Raw genomic sequence first — 12197 nt, forward strand, 5'->3', positions numbered from 1 at the left:
TGCTGTTATGCACATAAAAATCTGGAATAGCCTGCCAATAGGAATTCGCCAGGCAAATACAGTAGAGCACTTTAAAGCACTGCTGAAAACACATGGCCTTTTTATAACTTCACTTTAACTTAATACTGATACTCTGTATGTTCAATTCTTCATAATAACTATTCACAGTGGCTCCAAAATCCATACTGACCCCTACTCTCTCTTCTATTTCTTTTTCCGGTTTCTTTGTGGTGGCGGCCTGCGCCACCACCACCTACTCAAAGCATCATGATGCACCAACATTGATGGACTGAAAGCCAGAAGTCTACGTGACCATCATCATCAGGTCCTTCCATGAAAACCCTAAATACAAAGAGGACTGTTTGACTTATGTTAGGTAGATTGCCCAGAGGGGACTGGGCGGTCTCTTGGTCTGGAACCTCTACAGATTTTATTTTTTTCTCCAGCCTTTGGAGTTTTTTTTTGTTTTTTCTGTCCACCCTGGCCATCGGATCTTACTCTTATTCTATGTTAATTAATGTTGACTTATGTTTATTTTTTATTGTGTCTTCTATTTTTCTATTTATTTTGTAAAGCACTTTGAGCCACATTTTTTTGTATGAATATGTGCTATATAAATAAATATTGATTGATTGATGATGTTCTAACGCCCACCTGAGAGACACGATTTACCTTTATTTATTTACTTACTTCCTAAAGCCTAAAGTCACAAGTAGTGTGCAGAGGGCATGCGCAAAAATGTGTGTAATGCCATGAAAATTGCTTGCTGACACTTTAGTATGCAAGCAATGCTATGTGGATTCTTGCTCCGATGTAGAAGGGAGCTGAGTTTACCTCTGTTACAGCCCGTCTATGTGAAAACAGCAGTTTCAGATGCGGGGGTGGGGTGTGTTTGGGCTCGTGAACGCGGCTGAGACAATAAAACTGACTAAAAAAAAAAAAACAAAGCTAACCTTTACAAGTATAATAAATTACACCGGCTGTTACAGACTGAAATCAAATGTATGTTTTTATTCTAAAAGAGTAAGACTAAAAGCAGTTTAGTTCTCAAAACAGAGAGGTGCAGGATCGAACTCGCAACCGTTTGATTCCCAGTCAGCGGCTGATTTGATTGCGCTACGGAGGCAGTCATAATAAACGGGTGTCAATGTCGCATGTTAAGTCGGCTTTTTGTTTCTGCAGTTATATTTTTGAATAAAAGCGCAATTGTTGTGTTAGATTTGTAACTTCTGTGAAAATATTTCTTTTGATATTTGTACTTTAGGCTTCATACATTATATAGTTTATGCCTACACTTTGTCATCTACTACTAGAATATAAAAAACGTTTCTGTTTTAACAATGTGTTTACACAGATTACTGTAGAAACGGAACAGACATGAAATGCGTGTGTTCCAAACAACGATCTATTATTTCCACTCTAAAACTCCACTTCACTCCCAGAAAATTAATCAAGGCATGAGCTGGGAGAAGTTTGTGCACGTTCTAAGTCGGTGGGGGGATGGAATAGCCGGCTGGTTTGCAGCCTGATTTTTATCAGCACATTTAGATGACAAAAGACATTGGTGGAGAGCTGTGAACGATTTTAAGAAGCGATTTAAGGTGGGATGGATTTACGAGTTTTTTCGTAGGCTCTGGTAATTCTATTGTTAAACACTTTCTGACCATTACATTATCACACACTGCTTTATCCACTTCATCAACCAATTCACATACCTTGTTGTCTTTTAGCTCCTCATTTTCTATTTCTAGCCTGCTGAGGACCAAAGTGAGTAGCCAGTCAACTGTTCTGACTACTTTTTTGTCTCCCTTCTTCCATTTATGTGGCTTTAAAGCAAACAACACTCCACTTATATTGTCTGGACTGGGTTTATCAACTACATCTTGAGCCTACAATTCATTCAGGCACAGTTTCCTTAAACCAGTTTTTCATCTCTGGCCAAAAAGAAAAAGCAGACACACTCCCTTCACTCTTATGCTTAGATGCACTGCTGTCTACATTGTGCTATGTATTCCAATGACTGCACTGAAACTTTCTTCATTAATTTAGATATCTCTGGTCATGGGACACCCCAAAAAAAATTGGAAAATCCTACTAAATCCTGCTGACTACGCCAAATGTTTAATCATGAAAAGTGTTCATAAAAGGCACTTTAACCTTTTTATATTGGTAAACAAGTTAATAGTTGAAATGCCTAAATTGCTAGCTTAGTTTTATTTGTACACCACACAATATTTACCTCTTTTAACCTCACTCATCACTCGTGTCTTAAACACAACAGTGGCCAAGGGCCTGTCACTGAACCCGATGGGTTACAGATCAAATACAAAGCAAGAATACCTTAAAAGAGACTAAGGATCTAACTAACACTGTCCATGCTAAGCTACAGATATGGCAGTGTGCACCCGGGTTCCCTTCTCCTAAAACAGATACACTTCAAAATACCTTAGAAAAAGCCAAGAGCTGATTCTAGAGCCAAGCTCCTGCCAGGAGCATCCTGGCATCCAGATAGCTACCTTTGAAAGGAGTGTATAGATACTCTGCTTGTTATATTAACACTCCCAATCATTGCTAACTATAAGTAAACCACGAGGAAATACACAAACCATATTTCAATCATTAGTTGTATTTGTTTTGCAGAAATAAAAACAAACATTAATGTTAGATATGAAGATATGATGAGGATATGAAAAACATACAACTTGATTGATTCAAATCAGGGTCATACAGCAAGCTATGTATCAGGTCAGGTGTGATGCTTGCAAGTGTTGGGGCAGTAGACAGCAAATAAAATGTCTCTCACTATGTTAAAAACATTTCCTATACAGGATGATTTTGATGGCCACTTTTTAGGATGTTGCATTTAAAAGTGTTTTTAGATTTAATTTAATTTTTTCTGACATTTATACACTGCTATTTTGTTTGTTTTGGATTTTGTGCAATTCTGAACAGCCATGGCCATGTTGTTAGCATGGCACCCCATTGCCACCACATAATGATTGGAAGTTCTGACACACAACATCATTGACTTCATCCTGTTTAAGATTACTGAGAGCTGTCGACAATAGCCATATATTAGAACATGTGAGAGAACTTGTAGGGTTTTGTTACTTTGATTTTTCTTGAATGTACTGCTTGTCTCCTAGACCTTGCCTTTTGACCAAACAATTTTTTTCTACTTTGGCAGCATATTCTGTCTCATTTGTTTTGTTTTTCACATGTTTCAGATGTTGACTTTTGTATACTTTTGGTCACAGCCTTGCCAAGTTATATTAATAACTTTCTGAATTTTTGCCCAAATGCAATTGAATTCTTCTGCCTTATACTGTATATACTGAAATCTTTTGTTGTTGCTTCCACATCAGCTTTTAATAGGTCTGTTGTTTTACATGATTGTGCATTACATCTATTTTTATCTTTGTTTATTCAATGAGCATGTTTAAGTATATTTTCCACTATATTGCTGTACACAACTAGCCCTTCAGTGAACCATACTTCCTCCAGCTTTAAATTACATCTAACCTTTTTGCATTCTGTCCATTCTTGTAATATTCCAGATTATCACTTATTTTACTCATGGTTTATTCATATCTTTAATTGGCTTAGGCATTTGATTGCTGCTCCCTGCATTACAGTTTATATTTTTATTCCATCGCATATCCTCTAATCTGTTTTCTTTCAGAAACACTGTGTTTACTTTCATCTTCATGTTCCTCTCTTCTTCCACCTCTACTACTAAATTATGATTTAATTAGATATCTGATCCAGGAGTATTCCATTGTTCCTTTGATTTCTACTTTTGTTAAACATCTGTCATCTACCTCTAGGGGTTTGGGGTCGGGAGGGTGATACACGTGCTTGCTGACACCAATGGACTTGGCAAAATTCAAGAAATGTTGCTCTTGTGTCATTTCTTCTTCCTCTCCTATAGCTGGGCAGTACAATATAGTGGTTAAAGTTTTGGATTTCAAACCCTGAGGTTGTGGGTTTACATTCTACTACTGACACTTTCTGGCCATGAGCAAATTAATTCAGCTGCCTGTGCTCCAACTGAATTTAAAACAAAAGAAATGTAACTAATTGTTTCTGAAATATTGTAAGTCACCCTTGATCAAGTGATCTTACAAATAAGTAAATATAAAAATAAGGATATTTACTATACCCACTGCAATTATTTTTTTCCTTTATTGGTTATTGTATTATACTATCCATCCACTATCCAACCCGCTATATCCTAACACAGAGTCATCTGGTCTGCTGGATTAAATCCCAGGTAGCACAGGGTGCAAGGTAGGAGCAAATCCCTGGGTAGGCCGCCAGCCCACCGCAGGGCACACCCACACACCAAGCACACACTAGGGACAATTTAGGATCGTCAATGCACCTAACCTGCATGTCTTTGGATTGTGAGAGGAAACCAGAGCACCCGGAGGAAACCCATGCAGACACGGGGAGAACATGCAAACTTCACACATGATGACCTAGAAAGCAAACCCAGGTCTCCTTACTGCGAGGCAGCAGCGCTACCACTGCGCCACCGTGCCACCCTGTTATACTATATAAATAAAATGTATTATTATTATTATTATTATTATTATTATTGTCATCATCTCTGAGTTTCTTTTTTGTCTCAGTTAATATTGCAACATTTAGATACAAATAACTTTCCCCAGAACTGGAAAAAAATATAAGAAACAGACACCAGGTCATTTCTAAGTACTCTACATGGGCATACGCTATACGTATCTTGAGTTCTTACACAGTATCTGGTAAGTTTTTTCTCTAGGTACTCAGGTTTTCCTTCCACATTCCAAAGAAATGTTTTAGGTTAACTGATGGCACTCCTGTATAAGCAGGTTTGGGCATGTGAGTGTACCCAGTGATGAACAGGTGATATGCTCCATGTTGCTTCCCACCTTGTGTTCCTGCCCGGGGTTTGTTTCCTGCCTTGCGCCCTGTGTTGGCTGGGATTGGCTCAAGCAGACCCCCGTGACCCTGTAGTTAGGATATAGCGGGTTGGATAATGGATGGATGGATGTAATACTGTATATAGCCTATGCAGTTCAACCAAATTCTTTATTTATATCTATACAGGATAACAAACCTTGTGGCAGTATTTTTCCTGCCTTTCCATTAATATTACAAAAATAATGTATATGCTATGTCTTAATTGTTGCAAATATATACAGTACATAGCCTTTGTTTTATTGTGTATTTTTATTAAAAAAAAAGAAAAGCAGCACTTAGGTTTTGATATGAATAAACAATAAATAAATCTGCCCCTACTGAAAAAATTCTTTGTGTGCTTATGCTTTGAGTGTGGATGTAATAATGACAGCTCGTGAGAGTAGTATATGTTTTACCAATATACACATTTACAACAATCCAATACTTGAATAATACATACATTTTCTTTATTAGGATGATTATGCATGCCCATAAAAACATAAAACGTGCATTTGGCATGAAATTGAGGTGCATGTTCAGTTCTTTAACGTGTAGTTGCCTTCTGGCAGGTAAAATGAGACATATGCTGTACCACCTCATATGGGAAGCTGCACAATCTCTATTGTACTCACCAAATGCATCATCCAATTTTGTTGGTGTTGTAAATCATTTTTTTTTATAGATTAAGATAATCTAACATACAATTCAAGCTCACCTAATACAGTTCAGGGTGACTTGAGGCTGAGAATATTCTTTAATTTCAAGAACATACGAAAAAGTCTACAGGCAGTTATTCAGATGACTAACACATTATCCTAAGGCTCTGGGCAAAAAAAACATTTTATTTTAAAAGACCTAGGAACTTGATAGTCAAAGGGCTTGAAAACAAAAAGGTTTTATACAAGATCAGTAAAGTTTTTGCTTATACGGCTGAATTCACCTGGGATAAATATTCAGTCAGGGTTATACAAAAGGAGAGCACAGATCTGCTAATATGAGAACCACTCTATGACAATAAAACAAATTATGGCATGTAGCAACTGCAGAAATAGAAAAGAAACTATGACTCCTAGATTAATGTTTGTATAACAGAGTAAAGAAACTATGATTTGGCCACATATGTTTACAGTAGTTCCAAATATGACCTGTAAGGAAAACATAAATTAGAAGCAATTCTATTAAAATGCTGTTATTTTCAAACTTTAATCTTTCTAATTGCACATTTCAGCACCTATGATAGTTTATTTCTACTTTAATTATTTTCTCTGTTTTAATAGTACTTCCTATATTTTGCAGGATAAAGTGCACAGGCATTAGGATTGAAGCTTTTAAATGAGTGAAAAACTGAACAGTGACATCTTGTGGTTTAAGATTATACTTTTAACAGTAAATGAATTACAATTATGGCAGAATTTTACTCTGGTCAAGTAATGTGATGATAAGAGTAAGGGAAAAAAAACGTTCTGCCTTGACACTATGTAAAAATGTCAATTTAAAAATAAATGTAGCCTTTAAACATCTCTGTGTTTACCAATTGAATGATTTGCCATTTTTGCAGTGGACACTGAAGATACAACATGTGACTGTCATTTACAATGATAACTACATAGGAAACAACCCTGGACGAGTCATGAAAATCATCCATTGCCACTCAAAGTGGGTCCATTTAGTACAGTACTTGTTTTGCGATAACTATATGAGACATCTGATAGATAGATAGATAGATAGATAGATAGATAGATAGATAGATAGATAGATAGATAGATAGATAGATAGATAGATAAGAGGAAAATACTTGCTTCAGCAGCAACATAACATATAAATGGCACTTAGAATTTAAAACCAAAGCCAAAACGAATATACAAGTTCAACAACCGTAACTACAGATGCTATACACACATTGTATATCTACTGTAATATATCTTGTTCATGAAGAAATATTGCCCCAATGCCAACATGCCTTTTAAAACTAGCTAAGGTATAGACAGGCATTATGGGATAAGACAGTCACATGCAGTATGAAGCAAGGGGAATGCTGCAGCACACCTACTGAAGGACCTAACATTCTGATTCAAAATTTTGCAAAGATGAATAAAAATCATTCAAAGTTGATGTAAACTATTACCAATCAATACTGATTAAAATGACTGAGATAATTTTGTGAAAGAACAAGTATGTCAATACAACCATTCCTTGGCAAGTGGGACTGATAGAGGATTTGCCTTGCCAAACACTGCACAAACAAAAATTGCTTAAAATTTATTTTCTTACAGAAAAATTTTAATCCATGCACCCACTTAATGCAGCGTCTAAACAGCATTAGAAGGTGAACTGGAATTAACCCAGGACACTTCTCTATGAATACTTTTTTTGTTTTACAGTACTTTGCCACAGACATTTATTTTTGGTAGTAAATATCAAAATAGCTTCATAAAAAGTATGAGAACATGAATAACAAAAAATAAAAACACCTTTTTCATGGTTTGAAAGAATATGTCATTTACTGGGAAAACAAAGCAGTATAAGATGGTCACAATTTTTGTCAAGCGATCAAGGGCTGGCATCTGGGGATGAACCGTTATGAGGAATTAGACTCAGTTTTGTAGAAAGAGTGTAGCCACCAAGGAACAGGGTGTCCATTAAGTGAAGCCTAAAAGTTCTACTTTGTTGTTTAGACACCCTCAATGACAAACAAGATCTACAGACCTTAGAAGTATGTGCACCTCAACACCAGTTACTTCCCATGCTACTTAGGTGCAGTAGGACACACCAGAAAATACCATAGTCTGTACCCAGTCTGCTCTGATTTAGCTGCAGTCATTTACCAAATACCCTCTTTAATTTGATGAAAGATTTTGTTGATTGTACGGTGCCAAAACTAAAACAGCAAGCAGCTTTCATCAGACATGCATTTTTCATCTAGGGCTTTCAATAAATTGGAAGCATGCTGGAAAATTGAAAATACCGTGATCCAGTCTTCACTCATACTTCATTTTTATATTTGATAAGGAAGGGAGCAAACATCATTTTATATACAAATAAAATTATACTATTAACCTTTAGCCTTCTGCTGGAAGAAATTCTAAATATTCTCATCCCAAAAATAACAGTAAAATAATAAAATACTGCTGTTAAAAAATTGCATGTGAGTATAGGTTTATAGAGTCATTATTTTCATGAGCATTTTAATTAAAGTGTATATGACAATTTATAAACACAGCAGTCGCCTAAAAACTCAGTATGTTTCATCCATTAACCCAATACTAGATCAGACATCCAGTACACAAGAAAATAATAGATTTACCTGTGATCTCTTTGGAAAGCATAGCTAATTCTTGTATGCCTGTTTGTAATTAAAACAGTACATTTTATTATTTAAATATAATGTTCAAGTGCTTGTGCCAATTACTGTATACTTTCACCTTTTAAAATGGAATAATGATTAATGACAGCAATTATAACAAAAAAGAGGCGCATTTCACTGGAAGATATTTCTTAATTGCTTTTTAGTACTTACAGATAGGATTTGGTCTCCTCTCCTTAGCTCCCCACTGAGGTCAGCTGGTCCTCCTGCCAGGATGAAGGACACAAAGATTCCCTCGCCATCTTCTCCTCCAACAATATTGAATCCAAGTCCCGTTGAGCCCTTGTGTAGAACAATCTTCCGAGGTTCCCTGTACAAACATGTCAAATAGTACATATAATCAGAAGAATCTATTAGGTTTTGCATCTTCTTTAACCAAGGCATCTACAGTACAGTAGACTAGTAAGCAGTGGCAGATGGCCAAGAGGGGATTGCTCCAGTTAACTAGCAAGCGGCCTATTTTAGACTTCCTGTAAATTTAAAGTTAACTCTGCCTCGTATCACTCAAGGCCTGTATAAAAATATATGCACAGAAGACTCTAATAGTATAAAATATATGTAATAGGCATTTACAATTAGTCTTGCTCTATTAATTCTCTCACTAAAAGTAAAACTTTCATGTATTTAAGTTATCTAACTGTGCAGCCATGCTTGTGTTTGCTTTGAGCTGTAACTTTGGGATTATAACAGTATGCTCAATGAAAATCACCTAAGATAAAATAAAATTTGCTTGAACATTTTTGTTTCATTTAAGTGAACACAGTCAACTGAAAATGATGTTTGTGAAAATAAGCTACTCTTTTCTGGCCCACCCAAGTTTCTAGACAGGCAAATAAATTTTTCTTTTTATTTAACTTCAGTAATCAAACTGAAATATGCTGTTACATCCTAGACTGTACTGTCTGTTGCCCAAAGCACCTACACATTTCTATGTAAAAGTCTCCCTTTTTAAATGAGAAAAATTCACACTATTTTTGACATTAAGTGAAATATGGAAAAACACATAGTGCAGAATGAGTCGATGTAAAGTAGCAAGATAAAATTGCACATGTCATGCATAGAATTACATTTAGCTTAAGCTCAAAGATCTAAATAGAAAGACAGCTTAAAATCACATAAGAAATTAGCAGTGCTGACATGACAAATACACAGACTGCAGCTAAGACAGTAAAAATGAAAACATTCAAGGTTATTTTGTAGTTTGTTTTTTTTGTAGCAAATTCTAAGTGCATTCCCTTCATGACTATGCTAGAGTAAGATTTTATACATGTAAAATTTTTTAAATAATCTCTTGTACTTGACATTTCATTGCTGTTTAGTAAAAATATGCTCTATGTGCAATGAAACTAAATGAAAAGGAGAGATGATCATTTCCTACTGTGCTGACTAGCCTTTTGTTTTATTTTTACCAGAGACCTTTATGGATATGCTAAAATTAAGAGTCAAATCAGTTTTTTAACAGAAGAGGCTTATACTCAATACAGAAAGAAAGAGCTACTTTTGCATCAGTTTTTTCACACCAGCCATATACAGAACAGCTACAATCAGTGCAATTGTACACATTTACTAGTATGAGACCTGAAAGATAATGGCCCGTGTTAGATAAATATTCAGCTTTTATTGTATCAATAATTAAGGAAGACAACACACTATGAACTGTGCATTCTATACTGACTCACAAGAGGCAGTATTAGGGATGAAAATAACCAGGGGCATCATATATAAGCAGTGCGTACGTACAAAAATGTTGCATAAGCCTGTTTCCACTAACACATCGCGATGTATAAAACCTAAACTTGGTGTAAAACCAAGCACACTTTCACGCCAGCTAAATGCTTGGCGTATGCAAGTTCTCTGCTTGGTTTTGCATACTGGCAGCACCCAACATCAAAGCAGTGCTTATATTCCAGTGTGGTTTCCCTTTCTTTTTGGATCCACATCCCTGACGTGGCTTTATCAAATACACTGAAATTAACCGCATCATGTTTATTAGTTTATGGCATCTGATTGTACTTAATCTGTAACAATATAATGGTCCACGGAATGGCCAAACTATTCCAAATACCATAGCTGCTTTAGTGTTGTTTCTATCAATGCACCACTCAGAGAATTTGTCCCAATGTATCTGAGTATGGAATTACAGCTCTACAACAGCTGATTGGAAAAAGAATTATTGGTATACAGCATCAAGCACATGCTGCCTCAGCCATGCGCACAGTCTATTGAACTGCTCTCAAAAGGCAAACACTTCAGAGCCTTTCCTGTACGGACCTCGCGGCTCAGAATCAGTTTCATCAGAAGAACTATAAACGCACTGAATCAGTCCATCAAGTGCTCCTTGTAGAACTGTTTGTACTTATCAGTACAATCACCTCACTGTAAACTTGCAATACAGTTATAATATTGCACAACCTGAGCCACTTTATAAAGAGCATATTTACATATGATGATGATATAATTTTTAGATGAAATGCAGCAAAATATGTTTATTACATTATACAGTTAAAATGTTAACATCATTTAAATAATCTATGTTGTTAATAATTAAACATGTGAGGACACAGTGGCGCAGCGCTAGCGACGATCTGGTGCCCTGTTCAGGGTTTGTTCCTGCCTCGCTGGGACTGGCTGGATGGATCGATGGATGGAATAATTAAACATGTACTACGAAGATATTTCAATGTTCCTTAAAAGTTTTGAATAATTGGCGTTCTAAGTTTACAGATGACTTAACATCTATTATAGAGCTGATTGTATGGCGATTGGTTACTTGGAGAAAGAAAATGAAGCACAGGAATTGGGGGTTAATACGTTTGAAAGAGACAGCACCACTGCAATAAATTATTTCATCGAAGGTGGTGCACAGCGCAGCATGCATCTTGCGGAAGACAGGAACAATCTCTGGACAAGGGCACCAACTTGTCATTATCACTGCGCCACCATGTTCCCATGTTTAATAACATGCTTTAACTCCTATCATTATGAAAATGATATCAAGTATACATCTTAGTATTTTAATTATTCAGAGAGTTGTAATATCATGAATGTAATGGATTACGTGTCCTGTCGGAGGAAGAGAAACCCATTTAAGAAGCATGTAGTGATTCACACACATAGAGCACATATACAAAACAAAGTATTTAACATGCTACTTTAGTTATGATGGTATTTGAGAGACTAGTAAACTAAATGATTTAAAGATGAAGTTTAAGATTTTCGCCTTTAATGAAAAAATAAACCAGGTGATTAAAGTTGACACTTCAAGCTTTTTTCCCACTGGTGCCTATTTTTTTTTCCTCTGTACCCTAATAAGCTTTGATACTCAGATGGTGGGCAATAACTCGCCTTTTCACAGCGACTTTGATATCTGAGAACTTCTTTTTATTTCAGGCACTGTGTGACTTTGTGAACTTGAGCTTTCCAGTTTCTCTGACACTATATGTCATTTGATCAACTTCCTTTTGTTGTTTATACCACTATTAAAACCAACAAATAGTATGTTTTTCCTTGCCTCCACTTGGTATGCACTGAAATTCTTCTATTTTCCCCCGTGCTTTTGCCATTGCCTTTTCACAGAACGCTGAGCTTAAGGGCTATTTATATTGATTTGCATATTCAAAGAGGCATAATTCTGGGAAGAGTTTGGGAGTGGTGACAGGCACGTGAACGTGCGTTATGTAGCAGAAGAATGTGGAAGTTGGCGAACACACAGATTCATGCATCTAGATTTTTTTTTGTGCATAAACTTCCACTTTTGTCTGTGCATCATGTTTTAGTGTGAATTCTATGCACAGCATTATGCATGAAGCCCCAGGTGAGTGGAAATGGTTGATTCAACAATGCAAAAACATAATCAAAAATCAAATGTCTGGGACAAGAGCAAAAA

General features: G+C 36.1%; 1 protein-coding gene across 30 annotated transcripts in view; it reads right to left on the reverse strand.

Annotated features, from left to right (window-relative positions):
• dlg2 (discs, large homolog 2 (Drosophila)) overlaps positions 1–12197 on the reverse strand; it is a 1682723-nt gene that overhangs the window by 268046 nt on the left and 1402480 nt on the right. For all 30 annotated transcript variants that reach the window (XM_039744362.1, XM_039744355.1, XM_039744358.1 and 27 more), the window contains one exon: positions 8465–8621. In XM_039744362.1, the coding sequence (XP_039600296.1) occupies positions 8465–8621 (157 nt within the window). The remainder of the gene's footprint in view (positions 1–8464; positions 8622–12197) is intronic.

This window comes from Polypterus senegalus, chromosome 2 (genome assembly GCF_016835505.1).
Source record: "Polypterus senegalus isolate Bchr_013 chromosome 2, ASM1683550v1, whole genome shotgun sequence".
Classification (NCBI taxonomy): Eukaryota; Metazoa; Chordata; class Cladistia; order Polypteriformes; family Polypteridae; genus Polypterus; species Polypterus senegalus.